Below are 23382 nucleotides of genomic sequence, written 5' to 3'. Positions count from 1 at the left end.
GGCGTTACCTTTCCATGGATATCCTTGCTTTTCAAAGTGTGGTTCCCACACCAGCGGCTTCAGCATCACCTGGGAGCTTGTTGGAAATGCAAGATCCCCTGGTGATTTGAATGTACAGTAAGATTGACGAACTCAGCATCTCCCAGGCTGTGCCGCTCCATAATGAGTCCCCCATTTGGAGATCCACAGCACGTGCATAACTTTCTAAAGGCTCTGAGAAGTCCTGCACAAAAGGAACCTGAGTCACTTAGCCCGGCTTTTGCCAAACTTACTATCTAAGCCATCCTTGTTCTTCATGGGGCGGCCAGTACCATTTCTCAGAATATCATTTGGGAAACAGCTGTAATTGTTCCTTTAAGAAAGTGGTAATTAGCCTAATTGTCTGTTGTCAACTTTAACATTTAGGTCTGTTAACTTAATTACATTGGTGTCTATGCAGGAAAAGTACCGAATGGGAAAAAAAACCTGCCAACACTAGCATGTATTGGTTTTTAAAAGTCTTGACCCTTGGGAGAGGCAGGAGGAACTCAGGGTTCCCTGTACTACCAAGAACTCGGGGATACGTAAGGCGCTTTACAAATCTTCTCATCCTCTGAGTGGGCATTATTCCTATTTTATATCCAGGGAAATTGACCCCCAGAGATGCTGGGTCACATAGCTGGTGCATCTAGGGGTCCCTGGGGGACCAGCACACACACCTGACAGTAAAATCCTCCCCTTGAATGCTTCCTTCTGGAATCTGCTGGGCAGCACAGCTGGACAGGAAGCAAGATCCGTTTGAAAGGGACTGAATGTTCTGTTTATCCAAAAGGTGGAAACCCTATTTGAGATGAGAGACCCGGCTGTTACCAAACTTTAGTCACAGGTCCCTGAACATTGGGTGCTGGTGATGCTTTTCTCTCGAGTTGCCATCTGGGGCTCGAATTGCTCTGGAGGAGGAAAGGAGGCAAGCGAATCTTACTAGTAATGCCTGATGGTTTCTCAGCTGGTGATGTGTTGCACTCTGTGCTGGGCATGTTATTGGACTTGAAAGTCACACTGGCTCCACGAGATAGATACGATTATTAGTCATTTATTTTTCTATATTTTAGCTTCTTTTTTTTTTTTAGATGACTATTCATTTATTTATTTTACCTTTTTAATTAACATACAATAAAAGTGGCCTTTTTTGGTGTATTCTTCTGTGGAAGTCAAGACTTTACATCGTGTAACCATCCCCGCAGTCTGGATACAGAAGTTTCATCCCTCCAAGAAACTGTAATGTTATCACTTTATAGTCATAATATTAATTCAATTTTTTAAAATTGTGCTAAGAACACTTAAGATGAGATCTACCCTCTTGACAGATTTTTTTGTTTGTTTTTGTTTTTTTTTTGCGGTACGTGGGCCTCTCACTGTTGGGGCCCCTCCCGTTGCAGAGCACAGGCTCCGGATGCGCAGGCTCAGCGGCCATGGCTCACGGGCCCAGCCGCTCCGCGGCATGTAGGATCTTCCCGGACCGGGGGCACGGACCCATGTCCCCTGCATCGGCAGGCGGACTCTCAACCACTGCGCCACCAGGGAAGCCCTTGTTGTGGTTTTGATATGCGTTTCCCTGATGATTAGTGATGTTGAGCATCTTTGCATATACCTGTTGGCCATTCGATTGTCTTATTTTGGGGAACTGCCTATTCAAGTTCTCTGCCCAGTTTTAATCAGGTTATTTGGTTGTGGGGTTGTTGTTGTTGTGTGTTTTGTGTGTGTGTGTGTGTTTTGCTATGAAGTTGAAGGAGTTTCTTATGCATTTTGGATATTAACCACTTTTCAGATACATGGTTCGCAAATACTTTCTCCCAGTGAAAAGGTTGCCTTTTCACTCTGCTGATTGTTTCCTTTATTAATTCAGTTTTAAAACAGGAAGCCGGGCTTCCCTGGTGGCGCAGTGGTTGGGAGTCTGCCTGCCGATGCGGGGGACGCTGGTTCATGCCCTGGTCTGGGAAGATCCCACATGCCGCGGAGCGGCTGGGCCTGTAACCCATGGCCGCTGAGCCTGCGCGTCTGGAGCCTGTGCTCCGCAATGGGAGAGGCCCGTGTACCGCAAAAAAAAAAAAAAAAAAAAAAAAATCAGGAAGCCAAGGTTCAGAGCTGGGAAGTGAACTGGCCCAGGGTACACAGCTGAGGAAGTACAGGACCGGGACTTGAACTTGGGTCTGTGATTCGAGAGCCAGGGTACTTCACCATGGTGCTCTTCTGCCTCACGGGTACCTTGACATAGTCGATTTTTATGACTGTCCACCAGGTCTCCACTATCATTTTCTCTCTTGCTGTCACATCAGGAGCCACTGACATGTAGAATTTAACTAGAATGTCCCTTGACTGCTTTGGAAGAAATCTGATGATATTTGACTTGTTTTGATGTTTTGCTGAGTCCAAGGGTGCCTTCATGGTGTGGAGCAAGTGTCTGCCAATCTTCAGGGGAAAGTGCTAGGTCGTGGGCCACCCTTTCAGAACGTCCTTCTACACTGCAAATTCCTCCGAGGGCTGCCTTGACCTGTAAGCTTCCGTTTTCCTCATCTGCAAAGTGGGGTGCTCATACGTCCCTTGCAGGATTTTTTTGAGGATGGGATGAGCTCGTGTGGAATGTGGGGCCGTTTCACTCGTCGTGGCCTTCCTTGGCAGCATTGTCCCCGTGCTCCTCGCCGAGCTCTGCTAGACCTGAGCAGAGGGGCATCTGGGGGGTGGACATGGTAAAGCCGGGGCCCCTTGGGTTTGCAGGACCAGTGATGCGCTCCCGTGAGAACACCTGGGGCGATTCAGCCCAGAGCTGGGCTCCCCTCTCTAAGTGGCACCCACACGGTGACCCCAGACCCCAAGGCATTAATCTCTGGTGGGAGAGAAAACGGTCAAATGGTCACATACCCAGATGTCCCCAGGCCCTGGGCAGGTATCACGGGGTTGGGGACAGTTGGGTGTGCCAGCTGGGCCCATCAGAGAGTGACGCTCCTTTGGGAAGGGGCAGCTGTCTGTGGCTTGTTGCCCTACAGATTACCCAATTTTTTAGGAAATGATGAAAGTCTGATAAATTGTGTGAAAATGATTAGTAACTGCTTCCAGTTTTATTGCTGTTGAACGTTATGCTGGGCCAAACCAAAGCCTTCTGAGGGCTGATGATGGCCTGTGGCTGGCGGCCACACGTACCAGTGAACGAGCACACACTCGCTGGGTGGACAGGACTTGGGGCGGTGCCCCTGGACTCTCGGGAGGTGGTCTGGTGGGTCTGGGCTCGGAGCCGGGGGCAGGGGAGTCGAGGGACCCCCAGGTTTGGGCAGAGGCATCCTCGGGGCACGATTCTTCCAGGCCTGGCAGCCATGGCTTCCCTCCTCTGGTTGGTGCTAGGGTGGCACTGCCAGCTCTGCCTCTGGACCTGTCTTTCCTCCTCAGCAGTCCCGGGGCTGGCCAAAGCTCAGTTCGAGTGGCACTCCCTTCTCCAGATCCCTTAAAGCCTTCAGCCCTCAGGGTGTCTCAGGTGACCTCCCAGGGCTGTGCTGTGACCACAGTGCCCCCAACAGTGCCCATTTATCAAGGGCCAGTCTGAAGGCCTTTCTTGGATTCAGTTCATCCTCACATCACGTAGGAACCAGGTGTTATTCCCTTTACTTGATGAGGATGCTGGACACAGAGGGGACAGGACTTGGCCAAGGTCACACAAACCACAGGCAAGTGGAACACTCTGTGATGCCAGAGCTGGTTTTCTTAACCACACTTGCGTGTCCCAGAGGGGAGCATAATCACCTCGATTTTGGAGGGGCACTCCATGGAAACCCCCGATGTCAGCCGCTGTCTACTTAGTTGTGTTTACAGTTTATTGCCATGGAAACCTTGGTTGGGAAGGGGGCTCTGGGTTGCCTGAGAAGGGGGCTGGGCCTAGGTGACAATTTCCAGTATCTAGGTGACACCGTACATCTGTGGGCAGAAGATTACCGCTGAGCCCCTGCTGGGGAGGTGGGGAGAGGGGTGCAGCCCTTCCTGTGGGGAGCAGGTGGGGCTGGCCATCCTGTCCTTTCTCTGGCTGGTCTCTGGAGCCCCAGTCAACAGGCCAGGAACAGGCTGGGGTGGTGGAGTCATTTGTTCGTTGAGCATATTTCTTGAAGGCCTACTGTGTGCCAGGCACTGTTCTCAAAGCTGGGGATATAGCACTGAGCCAGACAGACAGTTCCTGTCCCCCCAACCTCACGGAACTTATGTTTTAGTTCTGATATTTGGCGTCTCTCTTTTTTTTAAATTAGAGACACTTTTTTATTTTGGAATAGAGTTACAGAAAAGTTGTAAAGATGGTACAGATACCTCCAATCCCGTGTTCCCCAGACTTTATTTTGGATTTCACCTGTTTTCCACTAATGTCCTGTTTTTTTGTTTTTTGTTTTTTTGAGGGACTGGGTCTTTATTTCAAAAGGACACATCAATTTCCAGTATCAAAACAGTTACACTGTTGGTTTTTCTTTCTCCCAATCGGCTCCCAAGGAAATCACACCAAAGGAGAGCACATTTTAAGCCAATGAAGCTGCAGGACGCGCACCTAACAGACCTCACTGAAACCTCACCAGAAAGCGGGGCATTGGGTAGGGAAAGAAACTTGAAAAGATCAGCGCACTGCCAGCCCGCAGGCTGTAGAGAGCTCTCACAGCCAGATGGGGTGACCAGTGTGCCCCAAAGAAGCAAAGTCTCAAAATAATATAAAATTTAAAAAGTTTTGTTCCACTAACGTCCTTTTATTGCTCCAGGATCCAATCCAAGATCCAACATTGCATTCAGTGGTCACGTCTCCCCAGGCTCTGGTTGGGGACAGTTCCTCGGTCTTTTTTTTTTTTTAATTTTTTAATTCTTGTCTGCGTTGGGTCTTCGTTGCTGCGTGCGGGCTTTCTCTAGTTGCGGCGAGCGGGGACTACTCTTCTTTGCGGTGCGCGGGCTTCTCGTTGCGGTGGCTTCTCTTGTTGTGGAGCGCAGGCTCCAGTAGTTGTGGCTCGCAGGCTCTAGAGCGCAGGCTCAGTAGTTGTGGCGCACGGGCTTAGTTGCTCCGCGGCATGTGGGATCTTCCCGGACCAGCGATCGAACCTGTGTCCCCTGCATTGGCAGGCAGATTCTTAACCACTGCGCCACCAGGGAAGTCCCCAGTCTTTTTTTTTTTCTTTTTAAAATTTTATTTTTTAAGTTAATTTTTATTGGAGTATAGTTGCTTTACAGTGCTGTGTTAGCTCCTACTGTATAGCAAAATGAATCAGGCACACATGTACGTATATCCCCTCCCTTTTGGATTTCCTTCCCATTTAGGTCACCACAGTGCATTAGGTAGAGTTCCCTGTGCTATACAGTATGTTCCCATCGGTTGTCTATTTTATACATAGTATCAATAGTGGATATGTGTGAATCCCCGTCTCCCAGTTCCTCCCGCCCTCAGTCTTTCTTGTTCTTCATGACCTTGGCAGTCTTGAAGAGCACTGTCCAAATGTCCTGTAGAACGTCCCGCACTCTGGGTTTGTCTGATGTTTTCTCGCGATTAGACTGGGTCGTGGGTGGAGTGCCCTTCTCAGCACATCCTGTCAGGGGTACCTGGCATCCACATGACGTCACTGGTGGCACTGCCCTTCAGCTGGATCAGGCAGCATTTGCCAGGCTGCCCCCGTATCACTCCTTATTGATCAGCGGTCCTTCTCCTGCCCATCTTCACTGTCAGCTGGCCCTCCTGTAGGGAAGCGGACCACCAGTGTCTAGAATCCCTCGTGCAGGTTCACGTGTTCACCGTTAGCAGTGACTCTTTCTGCTCCGCTGGTGCAGGCCGCACCGCACTGGGCACCCGTATCACTTCTGAGGGGGTAGGAGGTATCGGGGTGTGGAGTGGTCTGGCCCCCGACGCTGCAATCTTTCCATTATGCCCCATGCCCTCTGAAAGAAGAGCCAATAGAGAGGGCTGTAGGAGCCATAAGAGTAGCCTTGAAAGAACTAGGAGTACTTCATCCAGCCCAGGGAAGCTTTATTTTTAGGCATTTTTAGACAACTAAAAACAATTAGATGTTCGGAAGCAGTGTACAATGAGAGATCAAACCAGTTACTTTATCATGTATTCCCCCTCTTCTTTATAACTAAAGCAAAAAAAAAAAAAAAATGGCTTTCTGCTTTAAGGGAAAAGTCAGAAAAATAGGTCAGTATATTTTCCCTCTCATAATAACATAAACAGCTACAAGAAATCCAACTGTAATAAGAGAAATTGGGTGTTGGTTTGCACATATTCATTAAAAAGACAACAGACCATCGTGCTACAAGTTGGTTAGTTCCAGCACTGGCGCTAATTCATATTCCTCATTGTTTACTGCTCATGTTTACCTTAAGCAGAGAGTAACTCTGGAGGCTGATGCTTTTCTCTGTTGGTTTTAGTCCATAAGTTGTGTACCTCTGCCTGATGCTCAGGCCTTAACTTCAGGAGTTGCACTATCGATGGCATCAGAATTCTCTGAAGCAATTTCTTCTAGCTCTTCTTCCACGGTCTCTGGAAAACTGATCCTCGGCTTTGCCAGCTCACCGCTGTCTTCTTCAGGAAGCACGTATTTCCAAAGGCCGTATGTTTTTCCTACCACAGTCTGCCATAGTCTCAGTGTTCCGTCTTCAGAACCACTAGCATCGAGTTGTCCGTCAGGACTAAACCTCACACAGTGAATGGGACCCAAGTGTCCTTTGTAGGATTCTAATTCTTCTCCACTATTATAATCATACTTACAAAGTTTAAAATCTTCACCCCCTGCAACAAGAAATTCTTTCTCAGGATGAAGAGATGCAGAATTGATGGTTGCAGGAGCTTCAAAAGATTTAATTGGGTCCAAACTTACTGCACTGTGAAAAGCAGTAGATCGCCCATAAGTTATTACCAAGATCTCTCCCTCAGGAATGTATTCCATACTGCAAGCAGACATATTAAAATTTAGAGATTTCACTTCTGTCATAGTAGCATGATCCCAAAGGCGAACAGTTTTATCATCAGCTGAAAGGATCTGTTTATCCTCGCTGCACCATAGAGTCTTTTTAATACCAGAGGTATGACCACTGATTTCCTTAGGTTCTGCCTCAGGTTTGTTCAAGTCATATATGCATAACAGTTTATCCTGTCCCCCGGTTAACAAGTAATTAGTATCCTGCGTAAAATCCAGTCTTGACAATGTGTTTATGAGCCAGGGTCATCCATTCATCTCCTGAGACAGCATCCCACACTTTGGCTGTGAAATCTGCAGCTGCTGTAGCTGCTGTGGTGGCGTCCTTATTTAATGTTACATCCCAAACAGCACCCTCATGACCCAAAAATGTTCCAGTCCAGTCTCCTGTGTCTCCCTGGCGTAGCATAGGTTTATCATCTTTGCAAGCACCGATTAGGCAAAAGCCGTAAGGCGTGATGCCACTGAAGGCCAAATCCACCACAGGCTGCGTGTGACGTGTGGCCCGCACAGGTGCGTGGCCTCATTGCCACGGCGGCTGCGAGCCTTGCGATCAGGCGGGGGGAGGGGAGGGAAGCCGGAGGTGGTCTGGTCTTTTCTCTCCTCTTGGCACCGACTCCTCGAGGTGCCCCCCCCACCCCGCCTCCTGCCCTGACTCTGGGGTTGGGCCGGAAACGCGAAAAGGCCAGTCCGGTGGCCCCGAGGTCAGAAAGGGGTTAGGGATGGGTCAGGGAGTCTGCAACAGACAACCGATCCACTGCTGTCAAGGGAGGGAAAGGCGGGGAGGGGGAGAACCGGAGAACTGACAGCCGTGACCCGCACCATCCAGGGAAGCGTGTTAAAGACTCATCCCACGGCCTTTTAGTCCCCTTACTAGACAGGGTGGTAGGCCTGGCCCCGGCTAATTCCCGTGGATTCAGGAGGTGGCTGTTGGCTCGGATGAGACGCATCTCTCTACTCGTCTCTGCAGGCTGAGATCGCACCCACCCTCCTGGGCCAGCCTTAAGCCTTATCCACCTGTGTGAGCCCTCCCTGTTCTTGGGGAGTGGTGATGCGCTGAGATTTTCCCGAAGCCCTCCCTGACTGCGCTCTCCTGTCTCCATCCGGCTCTGTGCCATGCGGCTCCCTTGCTCCCTTCCCGCCTGGCTTGCCGGGCTCCAGGCCATGGCAGTGTCACTTGTGCCGTCTCCTGCAGGACCCAGCCCAGGGACTGGCACATAGTCAGGACACAGCAGTTCCTGGGTGATGTGCTCAGCAGAGGCTGCGTCGCACTGTGGCAAAGTAACGGCTTTGTGCATCTCCAACAGTCCTGGGTTCAAGTCTCGGCTTCACCACTTCCCAAATGTGTGACTTTGGGCAAGATGCCCTCTGGGTTTCAGTCGCCTCACTGAAAGATAATAAGCCCACTACTCAGTAGTGCCTGGTTCCCAGCGCCGTCATGAGGACTAATTGAGCTCATCTCTGTAAAGCCCTTCAGATTATGCCTGGCATCTGTTAGGTGCTCAGTTATTATTCTTTACAGAGAAAAGCACCAGGATGTCAGGCTGGTATATAGAAGCTGGACTAGAGATGGCCCCTTCGTATTAGCCTAAGTCAGCTAATTCCTATAAACAACCTGAAAATCTCAGTGATTTAATGCAACGGAAGTTCATTCCCAACGTGGTGGGGATGCTATGCCCCTCGCAGGTACCCTGCCCTCCGTCTTGTGGTTCTTCCTCAAGAGGATGTTGGATTCTTTCTGAGGCCCGGCCGTGCGGGGAGAGAAAGGGAGGCCGTGGAGGGTCTGGATGTGGTGCTATCACTTCTGCCTTGACCCGGGGAACTGGCCTCACCCAACTCCAGGGAGGGTCAGGAGATCTGATTGGGCCGTCGACCCAGGAGGAAGAAGAAAGGACGGGCCTTGATACATGTGTCACTGGCAGAGGTGGTAACTGCAGTCAGTATATTCAATCTCCCACCATTCTGGTACCATCGCCCTAATTTGGGGGTGTGTTCTTAAACAACATGTGTTATTTACTCAATAACTTTCATGGAAACTACTCAGTTTTTGAATTTAACATGTTTGTTTATAAAAGGTAACTTTATAACATCTTTGAAAATGGAAAAGCAGTATCACCTGCCACAAATAGATACAAATAATTGCAAGCCTGTTCCGTCCTAGCTAGCTGGTGCGTGCTACAGTAGCTGGGTCTGTTAAAAAAGGGATGTTAGCAAGTGCTGGAGAAACGAGAGGATGACAGCCGGATAGCACCACCTCGAGACGTTCTCTTTGAGGTTCTCGGAACACTCAAATGAGAGCTGAACAGGGAATGGCCTTCTCACTGTGAAGTCTGAAGCCATTTAACCACCAGGTCCCCACATGGCCTGAAATCACCCAGGTCACACCGGTGGCATAGGTGCCACACTTTGGGAAATGCTGGCTTAGGGGACAGTCAGCACACAATTTGTGCACAGGCAAATCCAAAACTTGGTGCAGAGAGAGGTAGATGAAATCACCTGTCACCTCGTGGCACTCAGGACTTTATAGTTTCCACCTTGATCTATGAGGGGAATTAATGGTGTCACTTAACCAAGGGGAATGGGAAACTGAGGCCCATAGCAGGGCATGACCCCTGGCTCCCCTGCAGGACTCATGGCCTTTCCACTGTCCCTGGCTGCCATCTTTGATCGGGGAAGGCTTACTGCCGTAGGTTAGACCACGTGGGCAGGGGTCATGTGTATTCATGCTGCTCTCTCATCTCTCTGCCCCTCTCACCCATCACCTGCCTGGTACACGTGACTGCTGGCACAGGCATGCCTGTCTCCCAGGCCTGCTTCAAGGAGCCAGGAAATCAGAAGCGGACCCTGGGCATGCTTGGGTACTTGTCACCCACTCACTGGCCCAGTGGGTGACACAAGATTTGTGTGGGGACTGCATCAGTGGATCCTCTCCCTGGGGAACTACTTACCTGCCTGCTGTTAAGGGGAGGGCTCCCTGTATGTCCTGGCCCGTCTTTCTGACGTTGTTTTGCAGTCCTGAATCAGGTGGACTCCACGAGCGGTTTGCTCACAGGGTAGAGGAGTCCGGCTTCCTCTCCCGCTCCTAAATCCCTTCCCACAATGTCCCACTCATTCCAAGTTATGCCAGCGCCAAGCCCCACTCATTGAATACAGGCAGTGTGCCCCGCATCTCCCAGCAACATGGCCAAAGGTATTGTTACTCCCATTTGTGGGGATGAAGAGATCAAGTCCCAGGGAAGCAGGGTTCATTCATTCATCCGTTCATGCACTCACTCAAAGGTTAACTGGGGAGGATTCCAGGGACAACAAGACTGACATTGTCTTTGCTGTCGTAGCATTTCCAGAGTAGTGGGGAAGGTGGGCAGGATGACAGTGAACAAATAATTGCACAGATGGTTAGTGTCCAGATTGGTGAGTGCCGAGGAGGAAGGAAGAGGAGACAGGTGATAACGAGTTTGCGGAGAAGGAGCTCGCTGGATTAGCTTGGCCAACTAGTGCCCTTCCTCCAAAAAGATCTTCCCAGACAGCGTACTTTATCTAATTTGGGTCACCCCCTCCCCCATCCCTTCCCTGTGTGTATCTTTTTATCGCACCTGGACATGTCCTTCAGATCACTTAGCAAAATTGCAGTGATCTGTGTGTGCCATTTGTCACCTGATATCTGTCTGTCTCCATGGAGTCTAAGCTCTTGAGAGCAGGGACCAAATCTCTGCTCATCCCTGGATCCTGGTACTGAGCCCAGGGTCTGCACACAGCGGGTGCTCAGAAAATATTTATTAAATGAAGGAAGGAGAGAATCAGATCTAAATCAGATCTAAATCTGCGGACTGTGGGGCCCGTGCTCCACCAACCTCACACCTCCCACAGCTCAGAACTCAGACAAGATGAGACCCCGGAGACCTGGCAGAGTGGTCCAGATCTGCTGGGATTGGATGCTTTGTTGCCACATCTCTTTGTGTTTGGAAAAATGTTTCTAGTTTTCTTCTAAGAGTATAAGTGCATCAGAAAAGATTTATTTCTCTAACAGTGGGAATGGGAAATGTTCCCTACCGAATGTGTCCTGAGGAATTGGGAAATCTGGCATTACTCAGGCCCTGCCCAAAGTGGGAATGGGTGGCCAGCTGCCTGTCCTGATGGGAGGCTACCAGGCTCCCCTCACCCCTGCTAGCTCCGCTTGCTGGAAATGGTACTTTAGCCCCCAGAATCTGAGGTGGGGAAGCTGGGAGGGAGCAGACACCTGATATTCCACACTCACCCCAGCCAGGGGCCTAGGCCTAATTGTTCTCATTTTGAGAAACCAGGCTCAGAGAGGTTGAGGGCTTGGCCCAGAGTCACACAGCCATCAAAGTAACAGCCAGCCCCCGAAGTCAAGACTGTCCAACCCCCAGAAAATGATACTTTTCTGTTAGATCACCTGACTGTGGAGATTCAAGGTGCCCAGTTTTCAGTTTCAGTTGAGTAATCCTGTTCTCTCTAGAACTGGCAGGTTTCCCTAATCACCTGGGTCCTGTCCTGCCCCCCACCCTCAAGTCCGGTCCAGATGGGCCTGGGAGTCTGCATCTTTCAAAGTGTCCTCAGTGATTCTTAGGGACAGGTAAGCTGGGAAACCCTGAAGAGGGGTTCCCCATTATGACTTAAGTGTAGCTCTGGGATTGGGTACCACAAATCTTAATTAACTTAATAATGATTGTCATAAAAGCGTCACATGGGGCTTAAGAGTTTAGAAAGCTCTTGGAAGATGAGTGTGGTCTGGGGATGATCGTTTTCTCTGCAGATGAGAACACTGACGTTCAGAGGGGCCACAGGAGCGCAGCTTTTCTGCACTTGGATCTCAGACTTTTTCTAGTTTCCCGCGGAAGTGTTTGCCTCCTGGTGAACGTTAGGTCCTCAGATTGTTCCTGATGACATGGCTGTGGGTTTTGAGCCCTCTGTTCTTGGTACAGAGAACTAGCCCTGACCCATTCTCTGCAGTCGGATGTTTCTGGAAGGAGGGACGTGAGAAGCCACAGATGCTGGACAGTTGGAGAGGGTGGTGATAGGAGTAAACACTTACTGAGCATCTCCTGGGCATCAGGCACAGTGCTACGCACTGTAAATCTATCATTTTATTCAGTTGTCACAACAAACCCAGGAAGCGAGGGCTTTTACTTACCCCATTTTACAGATGAGAAGGCTGGTATGTGTTCAGGTTCCGGGCTGATCAGACTCTGTAAACACGGGAGCTGGGAGGGCATGGAGATGGGTGGAGCCAGCCCCTGCCCTTTGGAGCTGGGAGCCCCGCCCAGATTCACCCTGCAGGCCAGGTGGCAGGGCCGGTTCCACTCTCTGTCCTGCCCAGTTTTCCCCGACTTGGCTTTGGTTGGCCGAGCTTCGAAACTGGGGCGCTCTCAAAGCCAGGTGGTTTGTCAGAGCTGAGTTAACCCTGAGTCAAAGGAGGAATGAGAGGGTTCACTCACCCGCCTCCTCCCTGCCCCGTCCCCACCCGTCCCTCCCCGGGTCAGGCCCCTCACGGTGGGGCCACACAGACGTGTCACCCAACTTGGACCTCTGCCTGCCTCACCCTCACTGGAACATGAAGAGTCAGCTGCCCGGGACTTAGCTTGTTCTAGAGCCATTGTTGTGAGGTCCCAGGCAGACCTGGGATAGCCGGGCTTGGAAGCCTGGCACATCTGGGTCCCAGTCCTGGTGCTTCTGCCCCCCTCACTGTGTGTCCTTGGGCAGCTCACTTCACCTCTCTGAGCCTACCTTATGGGGACATAAACCCTGACCTCACAGGATTACTTCTTGGAGTCGAGAGCACCTCCCACAGCTACTGGCTCACCGTAGGTCCTAATTCAGTGACACGACGCCTCTACTTTCTTCCCCCATTTATGAAACTTCCTGTCATACTTGATCTAAAACAGAGAGTTTAAACTGGCAGCATTGGGGGTCAAATTCTGCCCAATCACAGAGGTGATGATTTGGTCTTCACATCTAAAAATAAATTTAAAGTTAAATGCCAGCATTTCCAATTCGGAGATTTCACGTAAAAATCTGGATTTCCAGTGCCTCTAGAAGAGTGGGGCTCCCAGGCTTCACTGGCCAGAAGGAAACTGGCAGAGAATCAGAATCGGGTGTATTGTTACCGTTGAGGGGAGGGGGCAGTATTGTCTTTCTCATGCCTCCACTTTGAGCCTAATGATTGAAGATTCTCTTAAGACCACCCCACAAGGAAGGAATAGTGACTCAGAAATGGCTTTTCATCTTTCAGAACACTGGCGCAGCCTGCCCAGGTGCCATGTGTGGGTGGGTCAGCTGGCAGGACCTGCTTCCTGCAGACCAGTGTCATCTAACCCAGTCCACCTCCTACAGGCCTCATGCCAACAGTGGACACCAGGGAGCCAGTCAGGGAGGTCTCCCTTTGGAAAGAGCCTTTGGGAGACAGTGGAGACCAGGGTTGAGAGCTTGACCTCTGAGTCTCCCACCAGGCTGTCAGTGCCTTGCTCTGCCTTTGTCACGGTGGGGTCCCCGGGGCCTAGGACAGTGATGGCACACTGAAAAACGTGTTGAACAGTGAATGAGCAGTCTCCCTGGAGTTGAACCGCAGCCCTACTACTTGCAGAGTTGATTTGCTAGCACTTTACCCACGTCATCAGCGGGGATGGTGACGGTACCCTCCTCCTGGGGGACAGTAGAACTTCAAAGAGATAACTCGGCTAAATGGCTCAGCACGGCACCCACCGTGGCAAGTGACCAGTACGTGTGGCTGTGATGATGATTTAGTTGGCACGGGTGTTTCTGTGCTTGAACCTTGATACAGGCCACCACTTGGGCCTCTGACCCTGCCGCAGGGTGGTGGTGTTACAACTGCCTGAGCATGCTGGTGGTAACAGCCCGGAGGAGAGAGGGCACGTGGACTTGACCAAGGGTGCGGACCCCTGGGGAGAACCACCTGTTTGTCAGCTGGTGTCACTCCCTAGTGTGGAGACGTGGGATGCGGACATGATGTCCACCCTCCCACAGGCTGAACTGGTTGGCCATGTGCTGTTGTTGCCTGAAAGATATTGCACAGAAGACACAATGGGTAGGAATGTGCCCTGGGCCCAGCTGTCTCCATGACGTGTGAGCCACTCCTGAGTCTGCTACAACCCAGGTGGAAGCAGCTAGAAGAGTCACAGCTGCAGCCGCCACGGCGGTGCATGCTGGCCTTTAGAGTCCCTTTCTAGCCCCAAGGGCTCCGGAAGTGGAAGGGCTGGTCAGGCTACCCAAAGTAGAGCGTCTTCCTCAGTGGGACCTTCTGCTTGATACCTCTTTGCTGTTTTTAGCACACGTACCCAGCATTTCCCTCCCTTGATCACCCACAGCGGCTCTTTGGGGGAGGAGCCACCCCTTTCACAGATGGGAAAATTGAGGCCCAGGGAGTCACAGTCTGCCCAGCTGGCTGGGGGCAATTTGCTTGTTCAGATGATTCCCACGGCCCCACCGAGAGATCGTGATATGGGGAATCAGGGCCCCGGCCTCTGTATTTTTTTTAAAATAAGTTTATTTATTTAATTTATGTATTTTTGGCTGCTTGGGTTCTTTGTTGCTGTGCGCAGCTTTCTCTGGCTGCGGCGAGCGGGGGCTACTCTTTGGTGCGGTGCGCGGGCTTCTCATTGCGTGGCTTCTGTTGTTGCGGAGCACGGGCTCTGGGCACGTAGGCTTCGGTAGTTGTGGCATGCGGGCTCAGTAGTTGTGGCTCGCGGGATCAGTAATTGCGGCTTGCGGGCTCTTCAGTAGTTGTGGTACATGGGCTTAGTTGCTCCGCGGCATGTGGGATCTTCCCGGGCCAGGACTCGAACCCCTGTCCCCTGCACTGGCAGGCAGACTCTTAACCACTGTGCCACCAGGGAAACCCCGGCCTCTGTATTTTTAAGCAACCTCTCTGGGGAGTTGTAATGATCAGGAGAGGGGGGAACCCAAGTAGGGACTCCAGTTTCGTGCTCTGGCCCTGCTGTTTGCTCAGTCAGCCAAACCATGTACTTCCGTGGGCTTCCCTTCCTCAGCTGTGAGATGGGGAGAGTAAGTAGTGCCCACCTCAGAGGACGGTTGTGAAAATGCCATAGGCGGTAGGTTGGTCGGTCAGTGTGACATTCTCAGGATTTGGGGAGTATTGATTTGTTGCTATTGTTCCACGTGGGATTTGTTACAAAAGCAATTTTAAGAAACCAAAAAGATACCTGTGAGTAATTTACAGCAGTGTCTTCTCACCTCCTTTGAGGTAGGAGTCTTAGGATGCTGGGATCAGGGTTGCTCTGCCCCCATTTTAGAGGTGAAGTGACTGAGGGGGCAGGCTGGACTTTGGAACTCCCACAGGGGCGGGGCAGGTGTGGAGGTGGCTGCCTCGGGTGGGGGCAGCAGTGGGGTGGGGTGTTAGAGGTCACCGCACCCCACCGCCACCTCCCCCGCGTGGCCTTTCTCAGGACACCAGGAAACACCTCCGGGTAGGGACGGTCACGCTACCTTCCAGGAGGGCCGCGGGGGTGAGAGAGGAAGCACACCCACCTGCCTCCCACTCCTGGGCTTGATCCGGGCAACACGGCCTCTTCCGTTCCCCCTCACTTCTCCACTGGTGTCTAGGCTGCGCCAGAAGTTCTCCCTAAAGTGTGTCTGCTGAGATGGTCTCAGTCCATCCAGCGCCCTCCTTGCTCATTTGCCCATTCATTCATGTAACTTATCCGTTGAGCACCTACTGTGTGCCACGCGCTGTGCTGGTGCTGGTGTGTGGAGCTGAACCCCACGGACATGGTACCCACTCTCAAGGAGCTTCCATTCCAACAGGGAAGACAGTTAAACCATCAAGAGTTATCTGAGCAAGAATGTCCAGGGATCTTTGGGGATATTCTGATCTACCTTGGTGCGGAGTTCTGAGAGGACCTCCCCTAGTGCCACCTCGAGGCCTTGTGATGAGCAGAGCTGGGCAGGTGCCAGGGCAAGGGGTCCAGGCCCATCCAAAGGCAGAGGCAGGAGTGAATTGTCAGCCCTTGGCGAACTGGCTGGAGAATGCATCGGGGGCACTGTGAAGAGTGTGCCCTTGACCCTCAGCACAGTGGGGACAAGTTTGAGTGGGGAGCTGGGTTCTGTTTGTGCCGTGGGCAGCCTGCAAATCTGCGCTGCAGAGATGGGCCTGGGTGCAGTCCAGCGGGGACCAGGCCAGCAGCCGCTGGCTCTTTTGGTGTCCAGTCTTTCTGCCAAGAGGCCTCTTTGATTCACATTTTCCACATGGACTTGATGTTTTAGAAATGTTGACCTTCAACTAATCAAATGTCACTTATTAAATTGCAAGTCATATCCTTTTCAATTTACAAAAAGGACAGTGGGCCGGCGACTTAGTTCGTGGCCTGTTGGCAGGAGGGAACTTGACAACACTTGAGGCCAGAGAAAAGACAGGTGCCTTATCAGTGACCCCCCTCCCCCCTCCCCTGTCCCCGTGTCCCCAGGGGGTGGGCAGCATGTCTTCTCAGTGAGAAGCTGAGCTGAGAGTGAGGCTGGGTTAGCAGCCGGGCTGGAGAAGCCGTGGCGAGGCTGGAATGCCAAGTCCAGGCGGGTGGACTTGAGTCTCCCTCTCAGGAAGCGAAGAATCCTCTTAGAAAGGTGAGGTCAGTTCATACAGGCCGGAGAAGAGTCAATGCCACGTAGGCAACGGCACCTGAGTAGAAAAAAAGGCAAAAGGCGGGATGTGCGCAAACAGGGAGTGTATGTGTGGGAGGCGGCTTCCTGGAGGAGGGACACTCGAGAGGAGTCGGGTTGGGATCAGGGGAAGGGATGGCATTCTACCCGAGGGGTTCTGCAGCCTGATGAGATTGGGAGGAAGGGATAGCCATGTGGGAAAGGGCAGGGGATACAACGGGCAGGTGAGGTAGGCCTGGTTTGTAGACCACCCAGAGGAGCCTGGCCTGGGGTCTGCATGTGCCGCATCAGGCAGTGGGGAGCCATAGCAGGTTCGTGAGCAGGGACGGTGCTTAGGAAGGAGAAGGGGATCAAGTGAATGTAAAAACCCCCTGGGGCATGGACAAAGGGGAACTAAAAGCCCCTTGGCTTGGGTCAGTATGTTTCCCAAGACAGTGGGGGAGTGTTCTCCCTGATGGGGTGACTGGTCCTTATTCACACCCTCAAGGAGACTGAAGACAAGACTGTCAGACCGTGGATGCCAACCTGAGGCTGAATCCATGCATATGAAATGCCTAAAGCGCATTGTAGACAGATGGGCTGCCGTGGGAATTGTAGCCAAGGGTTGGGGCCCCTGAAAACCCCACAGGTGGGGAATTTAAAAGCATTTTGGAACATAACATTGGGCTCCCAAGGCCACTAGTGGAGCTGAGGAACAGGTTGATGTATGTTGAAGTTCACTAGAAGAACACACTAAAGAGAATATCTGCTGTGTTAAGCATCTTAGATTAGGAATAACAGGAACTTCTTTCAGCTTCAGTTTCCTCATCCGTAAAATGGTCCTAATGGTAGTGCCTGCTTGCTAGGGCCGTTCTGGGGATTAACTGGACTGATGCAGGTGAGACGCTTGGCATTGGACTTGGCTGGGCTAAGTTCTCAGCTGATGGCCTGGACAGTCCCGTTCATTCCTTCTTACCATCCTTACCTGCTAAAAGCATACGCATCTCTGCTCCAGCAGTTTCAGGGAGATGCTTATAAATTTGTGTCACTTTCTTGCAGGGATGCCTGGCATAAGAGACTTTCCCCCTTGAGTCTAGAACTAGACTAGAGTCTGGACAATGGTGTGTGGCAATGAGCAGTCACAGCCCTGACCCCACCCCCTCCCAGCTGTGGGATCCTAGGCAGGTCCTTCATCCCCTTGGGTCTCAGTTTTGTCATCTGCAACAATGGGCTAGTACCCCCACCCCCCACCCCCGCCCAGGCACTGTGTGAGGCAAGATGAAATAGTGTCTGTGGTACTCCATTGTCAGCAAGTACTCCATCATGGCCACCTGGTCACCAACCCCCAGGACCCCAGGCAGCCCTCATGTATGACTCAGTTCCCTCCCCACGTTCTTGTCTTCCACCTTCCTCTGTAGCTCCTAGAGTGTGGGTAGTAGAATCTGCGTCTCTCCACCTGCTCTTTGCTTTACTTCCCTTTTCACTTTTCATTCCCTGGGCTGTTTGTTCAGTCATTCATTCATTCATCCATTTACTCACTCATTATGTACAAATATTTATGCTGTTCGTTGTGCTAGGCACCTGGGGGGACCAGTGGTGAACGAGAGGCATATAGCTCCTCCTGTCGCAGAGTCTTCATTTTCAGCGATTAAATCAAACATCCCATTAAATTTGTACTTATCAGTTGATATGAGGTCTGTGAGGGGAAAACACAGGGGATTCTTCTAGAGGTCAAGGGAAACCTCACGGCAATGATGTTTCAGTGGCTGTCTGAAAGGTACTTGGGGTTCATTAGGGAGGGAGGCCCAGGTGGAGGGAACAGCATGGGCAAAGGCCCTGAGGTAGGGAGGTAGCATTGTCCATGTGGAAGTGGCTGCAGGACAGAGCCGGGGAGAGCCCAGGCTGGAGGACTCAGCTGGGCCAGGCCGTGAGGGACTCACAGGGCACGATTAGGAAGATGACCTTTATCCTAAGAAGCCTTTGGCCCTTGAAGCGTTTTAAGCAGATCTTCATGAAGAGTCCACTCTGGACTGAAGGGGAAGAGCAGAGCAGTTAAGAACCTCCTTCAGTGTGCAGGTGAGGGTGATGACGCACTACTGCACACCCCGGGTCCTTTACTCACACACTAGAGGAGCGACTCATGGCTTGCACTTAGCAGGACAAGAATCCTTGTGTTGGTACAGAAGAAAGTCACAGATGGCGGGATCCTATGTCCTGGGAGCTTGGGGTGGGGCCCAGGAGCCTTTGCCGAATCACTGCCTGTCATGTGATCATGATGATGGTGATGTAGGCTGCTCAGAGGAACCCAGAAAAAACCTAATGTGTACCCAGCAGATCCAAGTTCATACTCTCAGCTGACCTTCCCAGCGCCCTACGGACAAGGGTGGGAGTGTCCTGTTGTCCAAAGAAAGAAAACAGGGTTGAGTGTTGGTGAGGGATCTGCCCAAGATCCTGAGGCTGCTGTCTGCCAGGTGTTTGGGGCCAGAGTCCCCACTTCCCTGTCCTGTAGGTAACAGCAGGGAGAGCACATCCGTCTTGCTGAAGCGCTTTGGACGGGTAATACCAGGTCAGGAGGTTCTGTGGCCAGAGAGAGCCTGGGGCCAGAAGCCTCTCTGAGGCTGTGACTTTCGAGGCTCACGTTGCCTTCTGCCACCTACCTAGCCCAGGCTCCCCTTCGCAGCTTCCCGGGATCCCCCAGACCTGGGTGGGCAGCGGGTGGCCTTACCTGGGGTGGTTCTGCTGCCCTGCATGCCCCTTTCAGGCTTTGGGTCGAGGCAGGGCTGTTCCCTGTAAATACCCGTCCCCTTACATGAGCATTTTTCCTCTATGATTTTTCCTGTTTTGATGAAACACTGCTCTTGGCTGTACAGGTTCCCAAGAGGGAACCAAGGCCCCGGCTTGGCTAGCCAGTCATTCAGGAACTTTGCTTCCAGACCCAGCCCCACACCCAGCCCGCATTCCGCCAGGGCCATAACCTTAACCTCCATGCACTGTGTGAATGGGGCCCGTCCCTCCCCCCCTCCCAATTCCCATGGTTCCCATGGCCACCTCCTTATCGCTATTCCCAGCTGACTGAAAAGGGCTGCATTCCAGCCCGAAGTTAGCCTCGCCCTGTCTCCCCCTTTCTGTTTTCTTCCAGACTGAGGGGTGTAAGAGTTGACTAGGGTTAATGGTCCTGCTACCAGTGTCTGAGCCCACCGCATCCATCAGGCCGCCTGTAGGGAAAGGATGGGGTGGTACCTTAGCCCGTTCATTCAATCGTGCGTTCAGCAGATGCACTGAGCTCCTCCTGTGTGCCAGGCATTGTTTTAGGCACTGGGCATAAAAAGCGTGGAAGTTAACAAGTGTCACGGAGGTGAGGCGCAGCTGGGCTCTGAGTGCGAGCTGAGCTTTGCAGGTCGGAACAGAGGCTCAGGGCGCTGATGCAGGTCTCCAGGGGCTGCTGGTCACCTCTCTGCCCACCTCTGTGGGGAATCACGTTAAAAGCCCCTCGGGTGGGGCCCCTGTGAGCCCAGTGTAGCCCTCGTACCTCCTCCAGCTGAGTGCGGGCGAGATTCCAGCCCTCGCCCTCCGCCTCTGTCAGGTGTCCTTGAGCAGGACAGGCAGCTGGACACAGTGGCCTCGTGAAGACCACAGCACGGCCAGTAGGCGGTGGTTCTGGGATTTGGGGGCCAGGTTCCCCTCACTCCAAAGTCATTTCTTTGGGGTTCTTGACTATTTGTCGGCCGGGTTATCTCTGTGGCTTTTTTTCCTGTGGTGTTTCTTGCCTTTCAGTGGTGCTGTGCCTACAGGCCTTGTCTTATTCCCCCGGCTCAGCCAGAGGTGCTTGTGGAAAGTATTTGTCCTGGGTAATTACAAGCTTTTAATCTTAACTTTTGACACACGTTTACCCATCCCATTCTCCTACGTGTTTGTCCATTACTTATTCATTCTTTCAACAAACAGCATTTATTCAGGACCAGGCCCCTGCGTGCCAGGGAGGGGAGGGACAGGTGAAGCAGACTTGTCCCCGTCCTCAGGGAGCTCGCGGCTACGCGAGGCAGCGGGCTTGGTACTCCAATGCGGGAGGTGGGCCGACCTGCCAGGGCCTTGATGCTGATGACAGGAATAGCTAACCCTGAGGCAGCGTTCTCAGGGCACCTGCGCTGCCTTCTTGCATCTATTAACTGACTTAATCCTCGGGACCACCTCTGTGAGGTGGGTATAGGCTCTGTTATTATGAATAACATAACACATATCGGGAGCTAACTTGCCCAGGGTCACCTGGCTAGTGGCAGACGCGGGATTTGAACCCAGGCTCCCTGGCTTCTCAGTGTGGGCCCTTAACTGCGCCAAGCTGCGTGACCGTGAACTTGCTAGATAAAGCAGTGGGAACAGAGCGTGCACATCACAGAACTGCGAGAGAAACAGACTGCTCCGAGGCTCGCGTGGCAGAATCGAGGACAGCCTGAGTGGGAGCTGGTGCCGAGTGTGGGTCCCCCGGTCGGGGCAGGGGGATGGGCCGGGGCTCAGGTCCTCCCCAAGCAGGAGACCCAGAGTGATCTCGTGTGAGGAAGGAGCCAGGGCGTTGGCCGCGCCCGTGTGTCTCAGTGAGCACAAAAACATATTCCAGAGCCAGACCCTGAGTTCCACAGTGTTTGAAGCCCTGCCTGAGGGCCGGGGCCAGTGCTGTGTGGAGGAGGAAGGGCCTGGCTGGGGCAGACGGAGGCCAGGCCAGCCGCGGCCGGAGCCTGGCTCTGTCGCTGACCGCCGGGGTCACTCTGGGTGAAACGCAGTCCGCCCTCCTGGGCGCTCAGCACACTGCTGCAAATCCACTGCGGAGAGTAATCTGGAGTCCTTTCCCTGGCCTGTAGGGCCCTGCGTGATGCGTCCTCCCCCAGTGTCGCTGACCTCATCCTGGGCCTTCTCCGCTCCCTGTGCTCCAGCCATGTGGGCATGGCTGCTCCTTGACCAAGTTGACCATGCTCCCATGTTGCCCCCACTGCTTGGATGCCCTTCCCGGGCTCTTGGCATGGTCAGCTCCTTCCCTCCCCTCAGGTCTCTGCTCAGAGGTCCTGCCCTGATCACTCAGCCTGAAGTGCCCCCATCCCACGCTCTCAAGTCACCCTGTGAGCTCCGTTGTAGCTCTTAGCACACTTCAGGACAGTCCCGACTCCCTTTTTAGCTCTGTCCCCTCCACGAGAACACAAGTTCTTCAGTTCATAGGCCTTGCCTGTCTTGTTCACTCTCGTTTCCCCAACACTGTCAATGGTGCCTGGTGCTTGTGGACACTAAACGTTTGCTAGCTAAACGAACGAGCCTCAGTTTCCTCATCTGTAAAATGGGAAGCAGCTCGCTGATCTACTGAAGTTGGTGTAAAGATTAGAGCGTGTTTAGGTTAAGGTGCCTCGTACAGGCCTGGCACATAGTAGGCACTTAGGATTGGTCAGTGAAGCACGTGCTGAGGCCCAGGTGTGAATTTCCAGCCTAGTATAGACTCCGTGGACGTTGCATAGCTGGGTTTTTTGACATTGCCAGAGCAGCCTGGTGCTCACCAGCTCTGAAAATCAGGGTGATGAGTGGGGCAGGATGAGGAGAAGGAAAGAAAGAAAAAAAGAGAAAAAATGAGAAGGAAAAAGGCCTGGGATGCAGTGGATTGTTTTTTCAGTGGAAACGTAGAAAGAGATGGTTTTTTGCAAGATCAGGTTTGCCCACTGGAAAGTTTGTAAATTCCTGCCAAGATCTGTTTTTTTTTTTTTTTTTTAAGACCATTAGAAAGGAGATAGGGCACAGGTAATTCCAGTTAATAAATGTGGAAAGAATGATAGAATTTGGAAGTCACCATTAAAACTCCACAGTAATAATTATTTCAGTTAAAATCCACTAATTTTGGATGCCAAAATTAGTGGGCAAAAGTTTAAGCAGAAACAAGATATTTGTATAGTCTCAGAGTATCTCCCCCGAAATATTTAGTCATTACAAAGTGGGAAAATAATAAGTGTCAGGAGAATCCTGGCAGATCGAATCTTAGCCAAGTGATCAAGGCTAACAGCACAGGTGATAAGACATATGGCATCATGTCCCCGATGTGGGGCTCTAAGGAGGGCGCAGCACTGTGGGATTCTTCCCAGAGATGCACAACCTGACTGAAATCACCGGAAAACATCAGACAAGCCTGGTTTGAGAGGTATTCTACGAAGTAACTGACAAACACTCTTCAAAAATGTCACAGTCATGACAGACAAGGAAAGATGCGGGACTGTCACAGATTAGAGACTAAGGAGGACCCCGGATTGGATCCTAGACCAGAAAAAAGGACATTACTGGAAAAACTGGTGAGATCCTAATCAGGTTTGTCTTTTCCTTAATGATATTGTACCGAGGTTAATTTCCTAGTTTCGAGAATTTTTCTGTGGTTTTCTCTGGTTCTGTAAGATGTGAACATGAGGGGACACTGGCTGAAGGGTGTGCTATCTGTGCAACTGTTCTGTAAGACTCAGATTATCATGAAATAAAAGGTTTAGAAGGATGGCACTAGATAAAGGGGGAAGATAAAGAAGTATGGCGGGAAAAATCTAATGGAGACTTCATCATGGCATTCAAACTGCGCAAATGAGTATGTGTTTGCAGAAAGGCCCGGTGATGGTGACGGGAGTTCTAAGGCACGGAGGTAGGCACCTTTCAATTGAAAAATCCCGTTTCCTTGAAGGATTTTCCGCAGCTGGTTGGCTGTCTGACTTTGACTTTGCCCTTCCTTAAGGGGCTCTGGTTCTTCTCTCCTGAGTTCTGTCACCGCTTAATCAGCAGAGGGTATGTCCTT

General features: G+C 51.8%; 2 protein-coding genes across 2 annotated transcripts in view; one reads left to right on the top strand and one right to left on the bottom strand.

Annotated features, from left to right (window-relative positions):
* The window catches only part of ERGIC1 (endoplasmic reticulum-golgi intermediate compartment 1), a 105412-nt gene that overhangs the window by 5351 nt on the left and 76679 nt on the right, over positions 1 to 23382 (top strand). The window lies entirely within an intron of this gene.
* Positions 6438 to 7906, bottom strand: LOC309959876 (serine-threonine kinase receptor-associated protein-like; the record flags this gene model as incomplete). The annotated part of the gene is given in 3 exon segments (XM_082836423.1): positions 6438 to 7173; positions 7175 to 7478; positions 7831 to 7906. Coding segments are annotated over 3 exon segments (1116 nt in total).

This window comes from Leucopleurus acutus, assembly GCF_964270905.1.
Source record: "Leucopleurus acutus genome assembly, chromosome: 3".
In the NCBI taxonomy this organism is placed as follows: Eukaryota; Metazoa; Chordata; class Mammalia; order Artiodactyla; family Delphinidae; genus Leucopleurus; species Leucopleurus acutus.
Note: the sequence above shows the minus strand (reverse complement) of the source record. Positions and strands in the feature narration are given on the sequence as shown.